The sequence below is a fragment of the Octopus sinensis genome, linkage group LG1 (genome assembly GCF_006345805.1).
Source record: "Octopus sinensis linkage group LG1, ASM634580v1, whole genome shotgun sequence".
In the NCBI taxonomy this organism is placed as follows: Eukaryota; Metazoa; Mollusca; class Cephalopoda; order Octopoda; family Octopodidae; genus Octopus; species Octopus sinensis.
In genome coordinates this window covers 157826867-157849884 of record NC_042997.1, presented here as the reverse complement: position 1 = coordinate 157849884, position 23018 = coordinate 157826867, and the positions used below count along the sequence as shown (strand labels likewise).

The window sequence follows — 23018 nt, the reverse complement described above, 5'->3', positions numbered from 1 at the left end:
CATTATTGGCCCAGGCCATGTCTAACTTAATAGCACCACCTGGTGAAGTCTTTCAAGTCAGAATTTGGGCACTATGGCCCACTCAAGTAGAGAGTTATTGTTTACAGAGACATATCCGGGTGTAGGGGGTTTATCCGGGATTTCTTGAAGGAATCTGTCCAAAGACTTCTTGAACCCTATAGGGTCAGTTTCTGTTTTAATGTGTTTTGGTGTAATGTTAAAGAGAGCGGGGCCAATTGAGGTGAAATAATTGTGCCGTATTGTTGTTATTAGATGAGAGTGCGATTTTTGTTTTGGGCGGATGGCACGGGGCCCAAGCCTTGGATGTACCTTAAAGGTGATGCCAACATCATTTGGGCAATGCTGATGGAATATTTTCCACATCATGCAGATGATGTAGCGCTCACGACGACGTTGGAGAGAATAGAGTTTTAGCTTTTCTAGTCGACCCCAATAGTCGAGGCCTGTCATGCCATCTATCTTTTTTGTGATTGCCCTTTGAGGTGCTTCAACTTTTATGATACCTTGTATTGTGTGGGGAGACCACAGTGGACAACAGTATTCAAGGTGGGGTCGGGCAAAAGTGGAGAAGAGAAGGATAATGGTGTGGATATCTCTCGACTGGAAAGTTCTGAGAATCCAGGAACACATTCTGCGGGCCATGTCAACTTTGGTGTTTATATGAGTGGCCCAGCTTACGTTGTTGTCCACAATTACTCCCAAGTCTCTGATGTTGTTGGACGCCGCGAGAGTTTCACCTGAAGGAAGGGAGTATGGGAGTTTCAGGGCATCCTCTTTTCCAAAGTGGATTAGCTCAAATTTATCCTCGTTCAGCAGCATATTGTTTTTTTCTGCCCATTGGATAACAGCCAGTAGATCTGACTGAAGGCATGTCCGGTCACTCGCCTCATTTATGACCTTCTGTAGCTTGGAGTCATCTGCAAAGATTTTTATGTTGCTGTGCTTGATGATGTCATTAATGTCATTAATGTAAATGATGAAAAGAAGTGGGCCCAGCACAGTGCCTTGCGGAACGCCACTACTGACTTTGGCTGGGCTTGATTTTACCCCTTCAACTACAACATGTTGAGATCTGTCTGTCAGGAAACACTTAATCCATTTCAGTAACTTTCCAGAGACACCAATGTTGGATAGTTTTTTCAATAGGATCTTGTGATCGACCCTGTCGAAGGCCTTACTGAAATCAAGGTAGATGACATCGGTGTTGGAGCCCTCTCCCAAAGCTCTCAAAATGTCCTCAAAGTGATGCAGGAGCTGCGTTAGGCAGTCCCTTCCATTACGGAACCCATGTTGGTTGGAGATCAGCCGTCTGTTGCTTTCCAGAAATTGGGTTATTCGAGATCTCACCACCCTCTCAAATACCTTGATGATATGAGAGGTGAGTGAGATCGGACGGTAATTCACTGCAAGGGACTTGTTTCCCTTTTTGAAAACTGGGACAACAGACTGGGACAGAAGGTTTTTTGGAATATAGCCAGCATCCAGTGAGTTTCTCCACAGATTAGCAAGGGGAGATGCAAGTTGGTGTCGACACACCTTCAGGACACAAGCAGGGAACCTATCGGGGCCTACTGCTGAATTGTGTTTTATTTCGTTTATCGCCGCTAAGACATCAGGGGCACTAAACGTTATGTCCGATATAGTGTGTTGGGGGTTGACATCACTGATACAGCCCAGATCGGCCATATCAGGATTGCTGAAAACAGAGCAGTATTGTTTCTGCAGTATCTCGGCCATGGATTTGGCATTAATAGAAATATTAAAATAACTAAGTCTCTCTAAAAGAGAACAGCGGCAGCGTTCCCGGAAAATAATAGTTATCGCCATACTAATATGGCATTCTTATAAAAATAAGAAAAAAGCTGTCCGCTTATTAGCTCCATGAGGCCATCGCCTTAAGTTAGCTATTTGATACACAAACTGTATCCATATAACTGTATCCATACAAACTGTATCCATTTATATGGATACAGTTTGTGTATCAAATAGCTAACTTAAGGCGATGGCCTCATGGAGCTAATAAGCGGACAGCTTTTTTCTTATTTTTATAAGAATGCCATATTAGTATGGCGATAACTATTATATATATATATATATATACACATATATATATACATATGCATACATGTATATGCATGTATATGCATGTATGCATATTATATAAATAGATATGCATATCCAAGTATGTACATATGTACATACATACGCACATGTATATATGTGTGTATATTCATATTTATACTATATATGTGTGTATATATATTACTTCTCTATTTCAAATAGGTAATGCTGTAGTCATCGACACTGCCAATATTTCAACGAAAAAATAAGCATGGCGATGTTTTTCCGTGACTCACCATTCAAATTGAATTCTGCTGAACTAATTATATTAAGAGAGAAAACATATATTCGTTATTAAACAATGTTTTATGTATGAAGGCATTATATGGTTATAGTTTCTAGAATTGCTAGAAGAAAACCATGATGTTATTAATATTTAGATGTCAGAAGAGAGTTTAGCGGGAAGGTGTTGCCATTGTTACCAGCAAGATTGTTGGTGGTGGTGATGGTGTTATTCTAGTTTGTTGTGTTTCAGGCCTTGATAAACCATTAACAAACGGAAACAATCATTAGTCTTTATAGAGAGAATATCTAGAACAATGATACCCAAATTCTTTTACCATTATATAGCTCATCACAGCCCATAACACCACAAACACCACAGGCCCCCCTGATTTACAGATCATTCAACCGGCTTTCCCACTAACTCCTCGCTCCCGAACTCACACCTTAACTGGTTTCATAATCAGCCAACCAGGGAGGAGGGTGCCGCTCCCTCTGTGGTCGCTGTGCGACTCCAGGACTGGCCTGAGTTCCTGTCATGCTGCTGGCTTCATCATCTTGCCTACTGCAGCTGTCTTCATCTTGTTGCCCACTGCTGCTGGTTCCATCCTCTGAAACATTGACAATCTTCCGCACATCTAAAACATGGCATGGCATACCATCGACGGAGACGTTGTTCTTCGGTAGTGTGTTATGTCCACCGCCAGTCGTTTCCTGTCGTGGTCCACTGGAATACTTCCCGCCTCATGTACGCCCGGAGCAGGGTCGATAGACTGGAACCTGTCACAGCTGCTAACCACTATTTGCACGCTCCGTCTTGTTACATCGGAGTCGACTTTCCTGGCTAGGAACAATGTCCTGTACACCCCCATGTGATGCATGTTATGTAATTTGCTCAACTCCGAGTCACTCAGACGGCATACTGCAGCCACTGCCTACTCCGCATCCTCTGACACCTGCACCCAGGCTCGCTTTATTCTGGTCAGGACATCTGCCCTATTCTTCTCAGAAGGCACAAAGATCACGCTCAGCTTTAGATCGAATTCAGCGGTTAGTTCTCGCAGTGTCCCCAATCGACGCTTTACCAACATATCTGCGGCCCCTTTGGTTCGCACCCTCCGCTCATTGGTGATGACTGCTGTCACCCAACCAAGTACAGTGGCCGAATCGGTCCTAATTTTTATGGTGCGCAGCGCCTACTTCAAGACTAGGTTTACTCCCTTCAACACGGCATCCAACTCCGCCACGTTGATATGGCTGCAGTCATCCGTCTTCCTGAGCCAGGCTGCATCTTCCACTACGACGCCTCCTACTTCCAAGACAACTCCAATTGTGATGCTACTGGTATCACACCATATAATCCCGCTCTTTGATTTGGGAACATACCAACTGCCCCTCACTGGATCCTCTACTCTCACTCTGACTAAGACTTCCTGTATCATGTAGGTCGTCTTTTCCCCCACTCTATCGTTCCACTTCACTCCTTCGGCTCGTCCTTTGATGAAGCTACATACTGTCCGGAGCCATCCTGTAATCGGGTAGTGTCCCACACACCGAGAACAGTTCCCTTCTACTCATGCTGGTGCCCAGTTCGGGGATCTTGTTCCCTCACCGGAACACCAACGCGCCGGCCTTGTCTCTCCATAGCTTAAGGCCCTGTGTAGCGCCTCCTTTCATTGCCTCTGGTGGCTTGGCGATCAGTCCAAAACTCTTCAGGTGGCCTATGACCTCCGTTGCTGGCATTACGGTTTCATCCACCACAATGTCATCAATGTACGAATTGGTGGCCTTTTTTACTCTGTCCACCTTTCCCAAGATGGCCCTGAGAACTGTTGCCATAATCTTTGACGCTGAATTTAGGCCGGACCCCAGCTTGGTCAGATGGTATGTCCGGCCCTTATACCTGACAAGCTGATACTTCCACAGTCTCTCAGCCACATGCACCTGCAGGTACGCCGACTTCAAATCGAAGATCGTGGAGGCCCCTGTCATCTGCCTCCACTCTCGCAAGTTGTACCCGCAGACATCCGTGGCCTTGCCGCCGGCATGACATGATACTTGGTCATTCAGCTCTCGGAAGTCAAGCACTGGCCTGACCTTATGCTTTGTGGGCTGTACCCCCGCCATCAGCGGCAGGACTCCGCTCTCTACTCTTTCTTCCAAGAGGATCAATATGCCCTCCTTAATCCACCGCTGCACCTCCCCCTCGAACTCATTTCTGACATCTCCTTTCAGAGTATGTTGATAGCAGCCCACTTTATTTTTTAACGTCGGGGGCTTTCCCTTCCAGTGCCACTCCACTGTCCACTTCTGACCATCGACACCACAAACACCATATATATATGTATGTGTGTGTGTGTGTGTGTGCGTGTGTGTGTGCGCGCGTGTGTGTGTGTGTGGTGTGTGTGTGTGTGTATGTGTGCGTGTGTGTGCGTGTGTGTGTGTGTGTGTTTTGATATAGAAAGAGGAGAAAGAGTACTCGAAACTTATAGCAAAGTTTGAATTTTCCCTCGTTTTTGATCATTCGATTCGTCGCCTTTCCAAGTTTCTTTGTCTCAGCGGCAGGACTCCACTCTCTACTCCTTCTTCCCGAGGGATCAATATGCCCTCCTTAATTCACCGCTCCACCAAGGACCTGAAAGGACTCACAGATAGAAACTTTGTGTGACTATGTGACTGTTGAAGCTAATGTATTGGCGTGTGCTGTATGAGTTCGCGCGCGTGTGTGTGTATGTTTTTACGTGTGTATGTGTGGATGCGCGCGCACGTTCATAATCTCCACTGTCATTAGAGTTTCATAGTCACATTAGCACGCGTCTAAACAATCAGATGTCCGTCGTTAGACACGGGGTTACATTACTATGGAACTTTAACTAATGCTCGTGTGCACTGTTAGCTACTTACCTACACATAGATACTCTGACATATTCTTGCGTTTGCACGTGCGTGCGCGTGCGCACATACAAGCACACACAAATCTTTTCTGCTATAGGCACAAGGGCTGAAATTTTTGGAGGAAGAGGTAAGTCGATCTCATCGACCCCAGTACTCAACTGGTACTTAATTTATCGACCTCGAAAGGATGAAAGGCAAAGTCGACCTCGGCGGAATTTGAACTCAGAACGCAGTGGCAGACGAAACGCCGCTAAGCATTTCGCCTGACGTGCTAACTATTCTGCCAGCTCGCCGCCTTGTACAAACACACACGAATGTTTGTATGTGTATGTTAGAGTGTATTTGGGTCGATTTAATTTGCTATATGTCATCTCTAGTGTTACTATTTCCCAACAGCTCACTAAATTATGAAATAAATAAATAGAAATAGTATTTGGATATTTTTCCTACATTGTGATTCAATCTAAAAACGAAAGGGCTGAGGTACCATTAATCTTTTATATGTAGGTCCTCTAAGACGTGTGGGAAGAAGGGAGAGAAATAAGCTAATATGCCGGACAAAATGCTTAGCGACATGTCGTCTGTCTTTTCGTTCTCAGTTCAAATTTTGTCGAGATCGACTTTGACTTACATCCTTTCGGGGTCGAAAAAGTGTGTACCAGTTGAATACAAGAGTCAATTTAATTGACTAGATCTCTCCCGCAAAATTTTAGACCTTATGTCTGACGTGCAAAGGACTTTTTGAATAACCTCTAAAAATGTATTTGTTTTTGTTTCAATCTATTTTAAATCAGTTCTATATTTAATAATAGGAATTATGTACATTATTTACATTTCACGGATATTTGTCCTCGTCTTGTTTGTTGTTAACACCAAATGTAAATAATGTAAATAGTATATTAATTCAACCTGTGTTTTCAATGACAGTCGAGCAAATTTTTTAGTCAAATATTTCTTTACACTAAATCCTACACAGAAAAGAAAACTCGTGAGAGCAAGATTTGAGAATTATTTTCATAAATGCAAGAAAGATCGGAGTGGTGGAATGCGGGATCCGTAGAGCATTGTAAAAATGGCTTATGTTTTTAGTTATAGCCATTTAATTCTAAGTTCAAACTCCTTCGAAGGGAACTTTAACTGTCAGATTTCCGTGGTCGATAAAATAAAGTTCAAGGATCGGAAAAGCAGAATTACTACCATTAAGAAAAGTAAATGCAATGATTAATTTTGACTAGATAAAGATGCAATATAGTTTTGTTAAGATATACATAAAATAATCAGAAACCAGAGTGTGTCGAAGTATCGTTTATTCCGCTTCAATCATTTGCACTGTGAGGGAGAGTAAGATTGGCCATTTAAACCCCCAGTCTCGTTTACTGCCTAACCGAAAGTCCCTTCTCTGCAGACCAGCTCGATAGCTAGCGTGCAGTGAAGGTCTTTGTCTAAAGTTTGTCCGTTATAATCTCATGAGCAGTGCCCTACAACAGAGTCTATAAAAATAGAGGTTATGACTGCAAGCGGTCGCATTCTAAGTTGAAGAAATTATTTCATCCCGTATAAAGATTTCGCACTCCTTTATAGGTTCTTAAATGCGCTATCTCTCTCTCTCTCTCTCTCTTTCTCTCTCTCTCTCTCTCTCTCTCTCTCTCTCTCAATCTATCTATCTATCTATCTATCTCTATGTATTTATCTACCTATCTCTGCCTCTCTCTATATCTATCTATCTATCTATTTCTATCTATTTATCTACCTATCTCTGCCACTCTCTCTCTCTCTCTCTCTCTCTCTCTCTCTCTCTCAGGAGGTAAGGCACCGATTGTGACCCATTACAGGACAGGACTACCGAGATTGGTGGGACGAAAGAAGTAGGGTATTTATTCTCAAACCAGAAATCTGACATGAAAACTTGCAACAGCCACTCTCTCCACTAAGGATATTCAAGATATCAGATAATATTAAACCTAGTAACGGTTTTAATCTGCCAGCTAAGTAGGCTATAGCGAGATTTGATCTCGAAATACAAAATACAAAAAGACAAAAAACGATAGGCATTCGATCTGGCGTTCCACAAATCTACCACCCCGAATTTGTTATTTTCTTAGCAAGTTTTGAACTCAAGGAGTCGCAATAAATACCACAAGGAATTCAGTCCGATGCCGCAACAACTGTGCCAGTTCGCTACCGTATATGAAGCAATGAATGATTAAGGCTCAAATAGCTGTTGTGTTGTCTTTGGTAATACAACCTGCAGCTTTCAACTATTTATACCTTATGTCTCAAAAGGAACTCAAGATAAATGAAATAGCATCACCAGAAAACAAACGCTAATACAAGGCCTACTTTGTCGGAAAATTATTATTTAACTGCAGTGCTTCTCTCTTGTGGAGGCCCAATGGCCCAGTGGTTAGGGCAGCGGAGTTGCGATCAGAGGATCGCGGTTTCGATTCCCAGACCGGGCGTTGTGTGTGTTTATTGAGCGAAAACACCTAAAAGCTCCGCAAGGCTCCGGCAGGGGATGGTAATGACCCCTGTTGTACTCTTTCGCCACAACTTTCTCTCACGCTCTCTTCCTGTTTCTTGAGTAACGCCGCGATGGACTGGCGTCCCGTCCAGCTGGGGGTAACACATACGCCACAGAAACCGGGAACCCGGGCCCATGAGCCTGGCTAGGCTTGAAAAGAGCGAATAGAGATAGATAGAGCTTCTCTCTTAGGGTAAACAATAAACAGAAGTCATGTGAAAGAAAGGAATGCAGTAGTGTAAGTATTGTAGGTATATTTTAGTATATCTATTATATACCAAAACGGAAATTAAAATAACAATAAACTCAAAAAGAAATATTTCTCTTTTTCAGATGTTAAGAAGACCAAAAAGTTGGCTGCATTATTGCCAGGTGTTACTCATACTTCTAATCGTTCTTAAAGCTGCTCCCAAGGTCACAGGTCGTCAGCATTATAAATATAATGCTTATCTGGACAGCCAGCGTCGTTTCCATTTATGGTGGGACGTTGACTATAAACGAAATGTGGTAAACTTCCGCCTTTTGGCGGTCGTGACGTTAGATGAATGGTTCGGAGTTGGTTACTCAGCATATGGGAATTGTTCAAATGCCGATTTCTTCGTTCACTGGGTCGACGAAAACTACGTCCAGCACTGTAAGGTTAGTATATTAAGAATTAAAATTTTTTATTTCATATTATATTGCTTTGATCTTACGGTATAGACGTAAACATTTCTGTTGCCATTCAGACTAAATAAATAACCTGCTTACATATTAAGCGAAATTATTGTTACAGTGTTGGAGTTTTGTAACTATGTTTGGACAATGATAAAATTGCAAGGTTTTTGTTGCTCGTATCATTGTTGTCGTTGTTATTGTTATTGTTGTAGTGGTGTATTTTTATGATTGCTCAACAGCAGGTCAGCTCCGACAGAACAGATCTACGATCTAAGACGTTCAAGCCACAATGCTCCTCTTTTCCTTACAACTAACTTACCGAACCTGTCCCACTCTTTTCAAAATCAACATATATGTATGCATGCATGCATGCATGTATGTATGTATGTATGTATGTATGTATGTATGTATGTATGTATGTATGTATGTTTTTATGTATGTATGTGCAGATTTGTATGTTTTATGTATATATATTCTCATGCATATAGTTACATATCTGGACATGCTCATATATACTTAAATTATAAACTTCTGGAAAGTTTTACAGATTTTACAGTCCATTGATAGATTGGATCTGTAGTCTCCGAATTAGCTTTCTCTTTTCTGGTTTTGAGAGGCCTAATTTCTCAAGATTGATATTTAGGCAGTGTGTTACATATCTCAGGGCCCCAATAATTACAGGTTTAAACCTGAGCTTGTAATCTGGATAGAGTAAGTGCAGATTTCAGCATAGGTGTTCTCTTTTCACTGATCTTCTGCTTTATGTTAACATCCGCTAGGCAGCTAATTTCCACAACAGTGCACAGTTTCTCTTTTCTATCCCAAATCATTATATTGAGGTCTTCACTGGTACATTTCACTAGTATTCCTTTCTATTATGAGTGGCTATGGCTTCTACCATATTGTGGGTTCTTATTTCTTTGTCCTCGGGATAATCCTTTCGACGGATTTAATTATAGAGTGTCCTAGCTAAAAACGTTATGTCTCATCGTTAGATTATACCGTGTTGACATTTTCGGACAACTGCTTATGATTTGGGTGATATCTTCAGTGTGAACTCCATAAAGTCTGCATCGGTTGTCACATTTTTTGCTCTTCCTGCATCTCTTTCCCTTTTGTGCATCAGGTACTTGGTTGATATTCCGTCTTCCTGGACTGCAAACGCATACCCTCCAAAGTGGGAGGTAGTTATCCAGCTTTTTGTCCATGATAAACTGCTTTGATGATCGATGTTGCTATCATCACGGAGGTTTCTACTAACATATCCATGCATAGTCTTCTGCTCATATAGGCTCATCCTTTCATCTCATGATACGTTGTGGTAGAGTCGTGAAACTTCTTTAGGTATGTATTCTAGGTTATCAGACAAAGAGTGTTGCTCAAGTAGCTGCCTTCCATGTCTTATGATATTATCAGCCTCATATATGGAAACTTGGTCAAGGGATGCACTTCGACACTTGGTGGTTAAAAGATGTTGCCGAAGAGATATGGTGCGACGTTCAAAGGAATATTGTTTTCGTTTTAAATAGAGGTGGTCTACGACACTGATTATATTGAAATTATGTGTGCTTGTTAATACTTTTCGGGTTTTCACATCAATGTGTATGTATGTAAGTATGTATATATATGTATGTATTTATATATGTATGTATGCATGTATAAGTATATGTATATATATATATATATATATATATATATATACACGCATACATTTTTTATGTGTTTCATTCTTAGGAAGCGGCGATTCGAAGGAAACGCCTTGAATGAATAGTTGTGTGTGACTATGTGTAGAAATATCGACTTAAAGAAAAAATGAAAAGAAAATAGGAAGAAATAAAGAAATGGAAAAGAAAGAAAAGAAAACTGGAAGCGAATATGAGTTGTTGTGTGAGGAAGAGAGTGAAGGGGCAATGTATGTTAAGGTGAATGACATAGCACGCCTTAATATTGATCTGGCATCAATAGTTGTCTATTTCATTAATCATGGAAAAGATGTCAGCAGAATTGATTGAAAACTATTCCGTAGCTTTATAAACAGCTATTATTAGGAACTTGTTCCAGTTCATCAGAGATAACATCAAGCGGAAGCTATTTGAGGGAAAGGTAGGGGCATTTCTCTGTTTGGTGGTATATTATCTGGATCCTTTTCCTCCTTCTATCGAATGTTGTCGCAATCCTTTTCCTTAATCTATTCTCGAGTGAGTGAGAGGATACTGAAGTGACTCGGTGGCGTCTAAGTTCATTGATGAAATTAGGTGATGTAATCACTGTCTGATGAATAACTTAAAAAACTAATATATTAAAATTAGTTCAATCCAGAGCAACTTTGTTACTGTACCACTTTTGAGCATGAATTTTACTCAGGTGGTGGTGGTGGTGGTGTGTGTGTTTTTGTCGTCGTCGTCGGTAATGGTAGAGACTGTGGAGGCGGAGGCGACAGTGGAGGCGGAGACGATGGCTGAGGCGTCGGCGGGGGCACAGACAACGGTGGGAATGGAGGCGATGGCAGAGGTGACGGTGGAGATGGAGGAGACGACGGGGGCGAAGGTGGGCGACAGCGGAGGCGGCGGTGACGTCACCCATGTCATCATCGTGATACTTATAGCGATGAAGCCGGTGCTGATTGTAATAATTGTAATAGCGAGAGTAATGCATAATGGCAGATGATATATTAAGGTTTACTCAACTCAGGTTCGCATTTATTGGTGATGTTGAAAATGTGTTATTTGTGGTTGCGCCGCTCCTGACATAGTTATGTTAGTGGGATGCAATGCACTGTTTAAGAGTTGACTGACTAGTTTTAACGTGATTTAAAGGGAGAGTGTTAAAAGTTAAAAGTGTGTTTCTTTACCGACAACTTTGGTAAGTCGTTATTTGTATATCGACTACTTGATTAGGATAGGGCACCAACTGTGTCTCTAGGTTGTGGTGACCTTAGTAAAAGTTTCAAACAGAAAAGCTAGTCCACAGTCAAATCTAATAATGTTTTTTTTTGGTTTTGAATATGTACAAATTCTTTAATATTTTTAAGGAGGTAAAATATAAATTGTGATAAACTGTAATCAAAACCTTATCGAATACTTGACCCTCCAGTAGTTTTTTCGTTGCTCTGCCAGGCTTATCGGTCAAATCAAATACTGCTTAACTTATGATAAATGTAGCTATCACCATTTGTTTAATTCAATGTGTATTTTATCTAGATGTGTATAGAATAAATATTGAATAAACAAACTGGTTTATTTCTACAAGCTATTAATACGCAGAAGACATAATGACTAGGTATCATAATTAATCCAATATTTTCTTCTCAATATAACTGTGCATATCTTTTAATCAATAAAGTCGTGATGCGGATATAAATTTGCAATTAATTCAGAGCATCAGATGCCGTTGTAGTTGCCGTTGTGGAATAGGCAGAGAGAAGAGAAAGACTAAGTGAGCTTGTTGTGTTAGTATCGTGTAGTCTTTATATATTGCCTTTCCCGGATGATTGTGTATGTAATAGCTGCACCACGATTTATTGTGGTTATTAGCTTGAACTGTATAGAAGATAACTGAACAGAGATGAAATAGTTTTTTTTACCCAAAGGAAAACTCTTGTCCTTAGAATGTTGCTTTAACTATGATGTGCATGTTACATTGTCAAGGAAGTGCATTAGAGCTAGTGAGTTATAGAATTTATGGCGTCTTTGAAAGTTTAGATTACATGTTTTGGATCTTATCGGTTTGAACGGCAATTTTTTCTAGTGGTGTCATATGAAATTGTCACCCATAATTATGACCCTAGTATCCATCTATTGCATTTCAATCTGTTTTAGGGTTATGGTTAGGGGTGGGGAGAAGGGTATCTTTTTTTCTTCACAAATGTAAATAAACCCAATCTGTTTCTTATACGAGGGACATATTCATACGGCACAGAATGTTTTTTTTAGCTCAATGGACGTCAGTGATTGGTTGAAATTGCAGAAATTGAAGAAAAAAACAACAAATATCTTACAAACTAGAATTTTCTCAATAAAGCCAAGAGAAAAAGATGTTTTATAAACACATTCTACCAGTATACGAAGTTTAAAATTGTTTTAGTTACCTAGAAATTATGTTAAAAATTGCCGTTCAAACCGAAAAGATCCCATGTTTTAGATTAGAGAGAGAGGTACAAGCTCGTTTCGTGATTGCGTCTGTATACTTGTATATTACTAAAAGACACAAGGCTGCCAGCATCTTATTGTAGGATATTTACAAGGACTCTGTCCGTCGCAGATTTTGCACGTTGTATACAGATTACATGGCTCTTTTCTTAAACATTGTTGCTTTTCTTATAGAATAGACACACGAAGACAGGTAGGGTCTATAACGTTTTCAAGGTCCCGTGACTCATTAGCGAAAAGGGCTACAAGCAGCTATGGCGTGGGTCGCTGCAGCTGAAAGTGGTTATCAGCGGATCATATTTGAGATCAAGTACGAAGGCTTGTAAGTTATCAAATGCCAGATTGTAGTTTTAACTGGTCAATGGATTAACTCTATCATCCAAAAAAATTTACAGCCAAACGAAATTGTGCGCAGTATTTTACTTAGAAATATCACTCATACAATTTTCATCGATTATAAGAATGACAGAAAACATTCACCCAGGTAATCTCCCAGTGGGATCTGATGTGCTGGGCTTGTTAATATGAAATGACTGCAGGTATTTTTGCATTTGGCATGCAAATGATAGCAATGGTGGTAAGACTGATTGTTTATGAAGAACAGTTTTGAAGAGTGTTGTAGAGTGTAGGTACTGTGGAATTGACTGGATTTTGGACCGCAAATGCAGAACCTTTCTCCGTCAAAAACAACATCAACGAGAGTTATAACAGCAACAACAGGAGGCGCAATGGCCCAATGGTTAGGGCAGCGGACTCGCGGTCGGAGGATCGCGGTTTCGATTCACAGACCGAGCGTTGTGTGTGTTTATTGAGCGAAAACACCTAAAGCTTCACGAGGCTCCGACAGGGGGTGGTGGCGACCCTGTTGTAAACGCCGCCGCCGTAGTGATCTCATTCTCGCCCACAACATCATAAGCGGAAAGTGTAACCTCTCGAAAGAGCTGTTCTTCACTCCTGCTCCAGAGCGTCGGCTGCGGGGTCATTCCGAAAAGCTCTACCTGCGACGATTTCATCTCAATCGAAGGAGAGGAGCTTTCTCCGTCCGGGTTGCGGATCCGTGGAACAAGCTGCCAGACGAGATGGTGAAGATGCCGACGACCGCTTTGTTCAAAGCCTCCCTTGACCTCAAGTGGCCTGAACTCTTTACATGAACACCACCCTGTACTTAACTCCATGTCCCCCTACATGGCCTTGCTATTTGCTTTTGAGCCAAATTAACTAACTAACTAACTAACTCTTTCGCCACAACTTTCTCTCACTCTTTCTTCCTGTTTCTTGTCCCCGACTTCCTACGCAACCGCTGGGTCTGGATGCGCATTCATCCATCCGTCGATGCTCTCGGTGTCGGGAGTTGACTTGCTTTCTCTTCTGCGGGTCTTACGAATAGCAAAGGACCGCGTATCGGACGACTTCTCTCACTACAGAAGACCGCTTCGCTCAACAAGATCGTCACAGCAACAACAACAACAATATAAGAAGCTGTAAAAACAACAGCATGTCAAACAAAGTACCTCACATAGTTATTAGCAACATCTCATTATAAGTAATACCTGCAGCGATAGCTATGATGGATGGAAGCACTCCGTCGGTTACGACGACGAGGGTTCCGGTTGATCAGAATCAACGGAACAGCCTGCTCGTGAAATTAACGTGTGAGTGGCTGAGCACTCCACAGACACGTGTACCCTTAACGTAGTTCTCGGGGATATTCAGCGTGACACAGAGAGTGACAAGGCCGGCCCTTTGAAATACAGGTATAACAGAAACAGGAAGTAAGAGTGAGAGAAAGTTGTAGTGAAAGAGTACAGCAGAGATCACCACCATCCCCTGCCGGAGCCTCATGGAGCTTTAGGTGTTTTCGCTCAATAAACACTCACAACGCCCGGTTTGGGTATGATACTAACAACAGCAGCAGTAACAGTGAAAACACGGCAAAAATATTTCTTCTGCCTAGTCAATAAATATGAATATTTAAAAGAGATAGAAAAATACATTAACATACTAAACAGGAAGTTGCATTCAGTATACCATATCACATTTCAGACCTAACAAAAAAGAAAACAATTCTGTATAGATGCATATCAACAAAAAGACATAAATTAGAACGTATTCCTGCGGACCAAGCCTAGCTCTGTTTAAGAATTATATAGCGAGGCATCGATTTTGTGGGATACACCCGTAATTGCGGATATATCCGAGTCATTTTCCATTCGGAAACTGTAGTTTAGAAACATTAGAACGTCCCACAAAACTTGAGATTTCGTGCAGATACTTGGGGCAGAGAGTGAACCGAATAAAAATCTCAAGCATACCATCAGAACTAAATTTCTGGTGGATGGTAAAAAGTACGATTTTTGGAAGGCCTTAGCACGCTTCTTAAAAATAAAGAGATTCCGAGAATTAGATTGCGAAGGGGTTGGGTATTTTGATTTAGATGAAACCTAAAGAAAATCCCAGGCGGACAGCGACTGGAAGTGATAGAAGCCCTCGATGTTACAACCGTGGAAACGCTAATACGCTTTAGGCTTTAGGCTCCTCAACAGCAATAGAAAATTACAGGTCGGGTAACCACACTTATTTAGGCTTTTTGAGGCTTTCCTTGGATCGTCTCGCTCTTTAGATTTAGTGGGCGATTGAAACGCCATCTCATCTTAGATTCACATTTGGACTGTGTGGCCCTAACTAATAAAAGAAGCAGATGCAAAACCTCACACACATATTCAGGCATTTCCAGCATGTGTGTGTGTGTGTTCATGCATGTGTGTGCGCGCATGCGTACGTGCGTGTGTGTGTGTGTGGAGGAGTAATCATTAATTTTTTTATTGTGGCGTTAGCTTAGAATTTCCCTCTACAAACTGGAATATCAATGATATAGAGGCAGTGTCGTAAATGTAAAGATATAATAAAAATAATAAAATAAATGCGCCCTTATAAAGCCTAGCCAGGCTCATGGGCCCGGTTTCCCGGTTTCTATGGCGTATGTGTTCCCCAGCTGGATGGGAGGCCAGTCCATCGCAGCGTTGCTCATTTTTACCTGCTGAGTGGACTGGAGCAACGTGAAATGAAGTGTTTTGCTCAAGAACACAACGCGTCGCCCGGTCCAGGAATCGAAACCACAATCTTACGATCATGATGCTGACACCCTAACCACTAAGCCACGCGCCTCCACAAATGTAAAGATATTCAGTTGTCTAAATGCATGATGAATTAGAGATATCTTTTAATAGACGTATATTTAAATTTATTTCTTATATACAGGATGCATGGACGGACAGTAAAGGCATACTCCACATTGATAATCAGCAAGATTACAAAATATTATCTGGTCAGTTGAACAAGCATGCATTGGTCATTGAATATCAAAGAGCTTTCGACACATGTGACAATTATGATTTTCCTTTTGACGTAAGTATGTCTTTCTGCCTTGTTTTTCTTTCTCTCTGTCTTTCAAACTACATATCATATATGCACGTATATGTGTTTGTGTTTGCTCACACGCGTGCTTGAGTGTAAGTGTCTATGAAAAAATTGCATGAATTAATATACATACATCTAATCGTGTTCTTATGTATACACTCAAGAAACATGTATGCATGTGTAAGTGTTTATATGTGTATATGTGCGCGTGTCTGTGTGTGTCCGTGTGCAAATATATAGTAAACGTGGACACTTTGGATGAATTCGTTTTGGTGTTGAGTTCATTTCCTTTTCAGTCATTTTATTGTGGCCATGCTGGGGCACCGCCTTTAGTCGAGCAAATTGACCCCAGCACTTGTTCTTTGTAAGCCTAATACTTATTCTATCGGTCTCTTTTGCCGAACCGCTAAGTTACGGCGACGTAAACACACCAGCATCGGTTGTCAAGTGATGCTGGAGGGACAAACACAGACACACAAACATACACACACACACACACATACACATACACACACACACACACATATATATATATATATATATATATATATATATATATATATATATATATATATATATATATATATATACATACACATATATACGACGGGCTTCTTTTAGTTTCCGTCTACCAAATCCACTCACAAGGCTTTGGTAGACCCGAGGCTTTAGTAGAAGACACTTGCCCAAGGTGCCACGCAGTGGGATTGAACCCAGAACCATGTGGTTGGTAAACAAGCTACTTACCACACAGCCACTCCTACGCCGATATAAAAATTTATATAAATGACTGGAAAAGAAATGAACTCAACACCAAAATGAATTCTTCCAAAGTGTCCACGTTTACTATATATTTACACAGGGAGGCACACAGAAACCCGCACATATACACATATAAACACACACACACACACACACATATATATATATATATATAATATATATATATATATATATATATCCGTAATAATGAAGGGTGAAATTAATTAATTTGGAATAATTATCAATTACACCAAGTAGTCTTCGGCATGTAAAAGCCTCATTCGAGGAAAATTTAAGTAATACTAAGCAATAAAGGGTTTAGCAACGAATTGCCTTACCACATACCGAATTTAGAAATAGCAGTATGATAGATTGCAGTCAATTCATTCTCTCTTACCTGTTTGTGTCTGCCTTCCAATTGCTGTTTTTACTGAGATCTCCCTTTTTAGTAGAAGAAATAGCTATAACCCTTTGACTGCTATTTCTAAATTCGGTATGTGGTAAGGCAATTCGTTGCTAAACCCTTTATTGCTTAGTATATATATATATATATATATATATATATATATATATATATCACCATGATTAGCTTGACCGACCGAATTCCCGGACGTCGTTTCGGCACCGCTGGTCAGAGCGTGCCGTTCATTCTTCTCTGGATTGTGCTTTCCTCAACCACGTAGCTCTAAACTTTTGTCGTATTTCGTCGATCCACCGTTTTGGAGTTCTTCCGAGTGGCCTCTCCCGCTCGCGCGGATAACACCCAACAGCTACGCGAGTTCACCGATTATCAGTGAACGAGCGACGTTCCAATCCCAATTGAAATTTTGCGTTATGTATATACATGCTCTTATTCCCCCTTCTCTCTCTCTCTCTCTCTCTCTCTTCTCTCTCTCTCTCTCTCTCTCTCTCTCTCTCTCTCACACACACACACACACACACAAACATATATATATATACATACATATATATAATTTTTGTCAAGAAAAATATTATCATTAACACTAATTAATTTCTTTTTCATAGTGGATGAAATTTTCTAATAATTGAATAATCTTTTAAAAATTCTGCATTATGTTAACACAGCTAAGTTGCCAAACTCAATTTAGAAAAGCAATTTCATCTTTATATCTATTATATATAAGTTTTATAATTATTTTATAATATTTCTATTTTAGAACGGAACCCTCCACGTAGTGTTCTTCATCGGTGATAACACGTTTCATTATCCGGAAGGGGTGAATGTAACTTCCTTATCTCCGGGACTTCAGCGTGTGCTTCTTCTGGAAGCCGATGTTCCGATCCCTAGACATCCTAAGGACACCTGGACTTTTTCGGTTCTAGCTCCCGGCGTACGTACTCTTTGAACTTCCTTTTCTCTTCGTCTGTACTTGCTTCTATTTTTCACATATTCTTGGGAACAACAGTGGCAAAAAGGTTGTTCTAAACTCCTCAATAACCTGTCTCTTCCGAACCAGAACCCCATTGAGAGATGCAGCTTAAAATCTTACTTAGGACATTACACTATATATACATGTATGTCTTCTATTTTTTAATTATTATAAACCTTCCACTGAGGAGCCGCTTTCCAACAAAGATACAAGGCTCCCTCTTTGGAATGTAGTAAACGTAGACAAATTCACATTTGGAACTTGAGAAAAGTTCAGCATATTTTTACTGTTCCACTCACAGAAGGCATTCATAAGTGGCTGCAGCGTTACAAGTGAGTTGAAGTCAGGGGATCCTACTTTGAAGGAGTTTAGAGATTTTTACTTCTTTAAATTTAATAAATGTCTCTCCTGAAAATTCTCAAAACCTCTGGAAAGCACCCTGTATTTATATACCTCTGTAATGTTTAAATTAAACGTATATTTCAACTGCAATCTTTGATAGGTCGATTTTTCTTTATTTGCCAGGTTACAATACCAGCAAGAGAAACGACATACTGGTGGTACACGACAAAACTTCCAGCTCTTCCCGAGCGACAGCATATAATTCAGGTATTGCCTTCTCTTTAAAAATGCTTTCTCTTTAAATGCCACCTTCTTAAACTTCTGATCAGCATTCCATAAAATATTTCTCATTCATATATAAAAGTGCCTGTGAAATAATTTATTGATTCTGGCTTATTCAGTGATCATTGCTAAGTGTACGACAAACATCGTTTGATAGTTTCTTTTCCCTTGTAGGTCAGCTTAACATGAATTTCTTATGTCACTGAAAAGTGTGCAAGCATCAAATGTCGCCTTTAGTTCTTTTCCATAAGTCAGAGACTTCATATATAATGGAAAAGTTTTCGTTTTCCAATTATTCCATTGCCTTTCCCTATAATTGTGCGCCGAGTTTTGCTCTTATAAATTCCTTTTCCCAGGTGATTGAAATTAGACCTATTTTTTTTTACAGATATCTGAAGAAATATGGCAAATAAAGTTTCTTGTAGTTAGAGAAAGTAACTTCACATAAGGCTAAGTTAGAGTAACTCAGGTGTTAGATTAACTGAGAATTTGGGGAGCATATATAAATGAAACAATGGTTCCTTCAGAAATTTATATGATATGATAGTATTTTCAAATCTTCAAAATCAACTGATTTTCAAAAGATTTTCAAAAGATTTTTACATTCTCAATAACATGATAATGTTCTATTTCACTTTCCATTGTCAAAAAGTTTTAAGCGTGAACTGTATTGATACCTGTCATCAATTGCTCTCCCTCTCTCTCCCTCTCCTTCTCTGTGTTTCTTCCTTTCTCTTTCTCTCTGAGCTTCAAACGACCTTAATTTATCCATAGTACTTTTTTGTCATGGTTCATAGCACTATAAAGCTCAACACATTTATATAGCACATATTTTTGACACATAGTATATTTCTCAGGAGGAAACATTAACATGATTTCCTTCTAACTTCATAGGAATGTTTGAAAAGGCTACTAGCATTTATTGGTGAGTAAAGTAAACGTTGCAGCATTAAAGATTTTTTAAAAAGAATTTATTAGCAACACAAGGGAAATGAAAAGTTTTTCAGACGATAATAGAGACCTAGTCTTTAACCAAACTTACGTTATACTGGTTATCTACTGATCTACGGTGCTTTCATATGAGCCGTTTACACACACACACACACACACACACACACACACACACACACATGCACGCATAAATACACACACACACATGCACACATAAATACATACGCGCGTAAGTAACCAAGCATATATTTCTACGTAGCTATGTGAATGTGTACGCATATATATATATTGTATTGTATTATATTATATTACATTATATTTTTTTAATATTATATTATATTATATTATATTATATTATATTACATTATAAATAATATATGTATGCATATACACATTATATTATGTTATATCATATATTATCATATTATAAATATTATATTATGTATTTTACATATATACAACAAATATATGAGTATTCAAACCTATAGATGCAACTCTTTTATATATTTTCAGTTTGAAAGCGCCATAACAAAAGGTAATGAGAATTTAGTGCATCACATCGAAGTGTTCCTTTGTGAGTGGAAACACGGAATGAAAATACCCTACTTTAACGGACCAAGTTTGGTAGGGGAGAAACCTAAGGAACTTAGTGTTTGTCGACATGTCATAGGAGCATGGGCTATGGGTGCCTCTGTAAGTAGCTTTTCATATCTATTTACAGCACAGTTTCCTTTCATTTACAAGCACAAGCAGACCTGAGAAATTAATAAATAGCAATAAAACTCTAATAATATTTGTTATGTTCTGTTTTGAGCCCTGAGACTAATCAGATCACTTACTCGGTTTTCATGGTGTATATGACCAAGATCAGAACACTCACCTAGGACAGGATTACGGTCAGTTTCGGGGTTACTCATTAACAGCTGAATGGCCTGAAGTAACGTGAAATGAACACACTGTGCCACCTGGTTCGTGAATCAAAACCACGATCATACGATAATAAATGTCTCACCCTAGCTACTAGTCATGTACCTTCACGTTATAATATTGGTTTCAAATTTTGGCACGAGGCCAGCAATTTCGGGGAGTGGGTAAGGCGTTTACATCAACCCCAGTGTTCAACTAGTACTTATAGTATCGACGCTGAAAGGATGAAAAGCAAAGTCGACCTCGGCGGAATTTGAACACAAAGCATTTAATCCGCTGTGCTAATGATTCTACCAGCTCGTAGCCTTACTTCGCCTGATAATATTCCCTTCTATTATAAGCACAAGGCCTGAAATTTGAGGGAGGGGGATAGTCAATTACATCGATCCCAGTACTCAACTGCTACTTAATTTATCGACACCGAACGGATGAAAGGCCAAGTCGACCTCGGCGGAATTTGAACTCAGAACGTAACGACGAACGAAATACCGCTAAGCATTTTGTCCGATGTGCTAACGATCCTGCCAGCTCGCCGCCTACTTAGCCTGATAATATTTATTTCTTTATTGCCTACAAGGGGCTAAACATAGAGGGGAGAAACAAGGACAGACAAAGCGATTAATTCGATTATATCGACATCAGTGCGTAACTGGTACTTATTTAATCGACCCCGAAAGGATGAACGGCAAAGTCGACCTTGGCGGAATTTGAACTCAGAACGTAGCGGCAGACGAAATACCTATTTCTTTACTACCCACAAGGAGCTAAACACAGAGAGGACAAACAAGGACAGACAATCGGATTAAGTCGATTATATCGACCCCAGTGCGTAACTGGTACTTAATTTAATCGATCCCGAAAGGTTGAAAGGCAATGTCGACCTCGGCGGAATTTGAGCTCTGAACGTAACGACGAAATACAGTTACGCATTTCTCCCGGCGTGTTAACGATTCTGCTAACACGCCGCCTTACTTCACTTGATAATATTAGCATGAGTATACTGTTTGGTTGTATGTGCATAACTTCTGTACAAATATCCAAGCATATGTGTTCTTTTGAATATATATATAGCATATTTTGTGAATCTATACAAATTCTCTAAAATACAACAATGTGTAGATGTATATGTATGTCTTCGTGTGTTTCTTACACACCTTTTGCTCTGAAATACTACTATTACCTCTATAATTTTCATATAAACCATTTTCATTTAAAATTGCAGGCCTTACATTTACCAGCAGAGGCAGGTTGTGCAATTGGAGGCAACATCTCCCGCAATATATTACTTGAAGTCCATTATAATAATCCAGAAATGAAACACGGTACGTTTCTACAAATCAGTGCACACACGAATACACACAGACACATTTACTTGGTTCCTCAAGGTGACCTTTTTGTTGTTTGTTTCGGTAACGTCTCTAAATTCTACCGATTTCCAAGTCTGGTCGTTTTTTTATAAGCATCTCCCACTACAAACTTTTTCAAATGTGTGTGTTATGTTTTTCTATATATTGCAAGCTGGGGTGAACTACCGCTATGTCTAGCTGACGAGTATCCATCACTGACGATGACCAAAATGACGTCGAAATCACATGATCTGGTGGTCTTCGAGCTAGAATAGTAAGGAGTTCTCTTCCTGTTTGCAACATATATATCGAGTGCGAAGTGCGCTGAATAACCAGCTGAAGGAGGCGTTCTCCTGGGGTTAGAATAACAGTATCGTCTGATTTTATAGAACGCCCACGTTTAGGTGGCGATAAACATTACTTCTCAGTATAAATGCTGCTTTCGTCTTTAACAAAGATTTTCTTAACGTGCTAGTTTGTTCATTCTATATTGTTTTAGCGAAAACATTGTATCGCATAGTGAGGTAATACATGGATGACATTTTTGGGCACCTGCTAATCACAATCATGATGTCTTGCACAGAAATATGAGATAATCTACATTTTCACTTGCATCTTGAAGTTCCTAGGACTTCATCGTCTCTTTTGTTTATGAGGTATTTTGTAGCAATCTCCTCTCATAGATTGCAAAGGCACAGCTTTCAAGTCCAAGAGAGGCTGCGCTAAATGTTGATATTACTGTGTTACTTTTGCTAATTTTTAGACCACTTGGCTTTTTAGGAGGAAGTCTTAACAGTGTTGTGCAAGCTGTTATTGACTTTAAATTTCAGCACGGGCTTTACTGACTCCCATTGACTTTCACATCTTGGATAAGACGATTAGTTAGTGATAGTCATACACGCCTGCGACTTTATAGCCACCATAGATGAGTATGTGCAAGAATATGTGCAAGAATAAAAAGAATATGTATGTATGGATGGATGCATGCATGCATGCATGGATGCATGCATGCATG

At 39.9% G+C, this 23018-nt stretch overlaps 1 protein-coding gene across 1 annotated transcript in view; it reads left to right on the top strand.

The window, feature by feature from the left end:
* LOC115219340 (dopamine beta-hydroxylase) overlaps positions 1-23018 on the top strand; it is a 55931-nt gene that overhangs the window by 13492 nt on the left and 19421 nt on the right. The window contains exons 2-7 of the mRNA XM_029789504.2: positions 8114-8419; positions 15844-15990; positions 17943-18116; positions 18681-18764; positions 20244-20423; positions 21880-21979. Coding sequence (XP_029645364.1) covers positions 8114-8419; positions 15844-15990; positions 17943-18116; positions 18681-18764; positions 20244-20423; positions 21880-21979 — 991 coding nt within the window. The remainder of the gene's footprint in view (positions 1-8113; positions 8420-15843; positions 15991-17942; positions 18117-18680; positions 18765-20243; positions 20424-21879; positions 21980-23018) is intronic.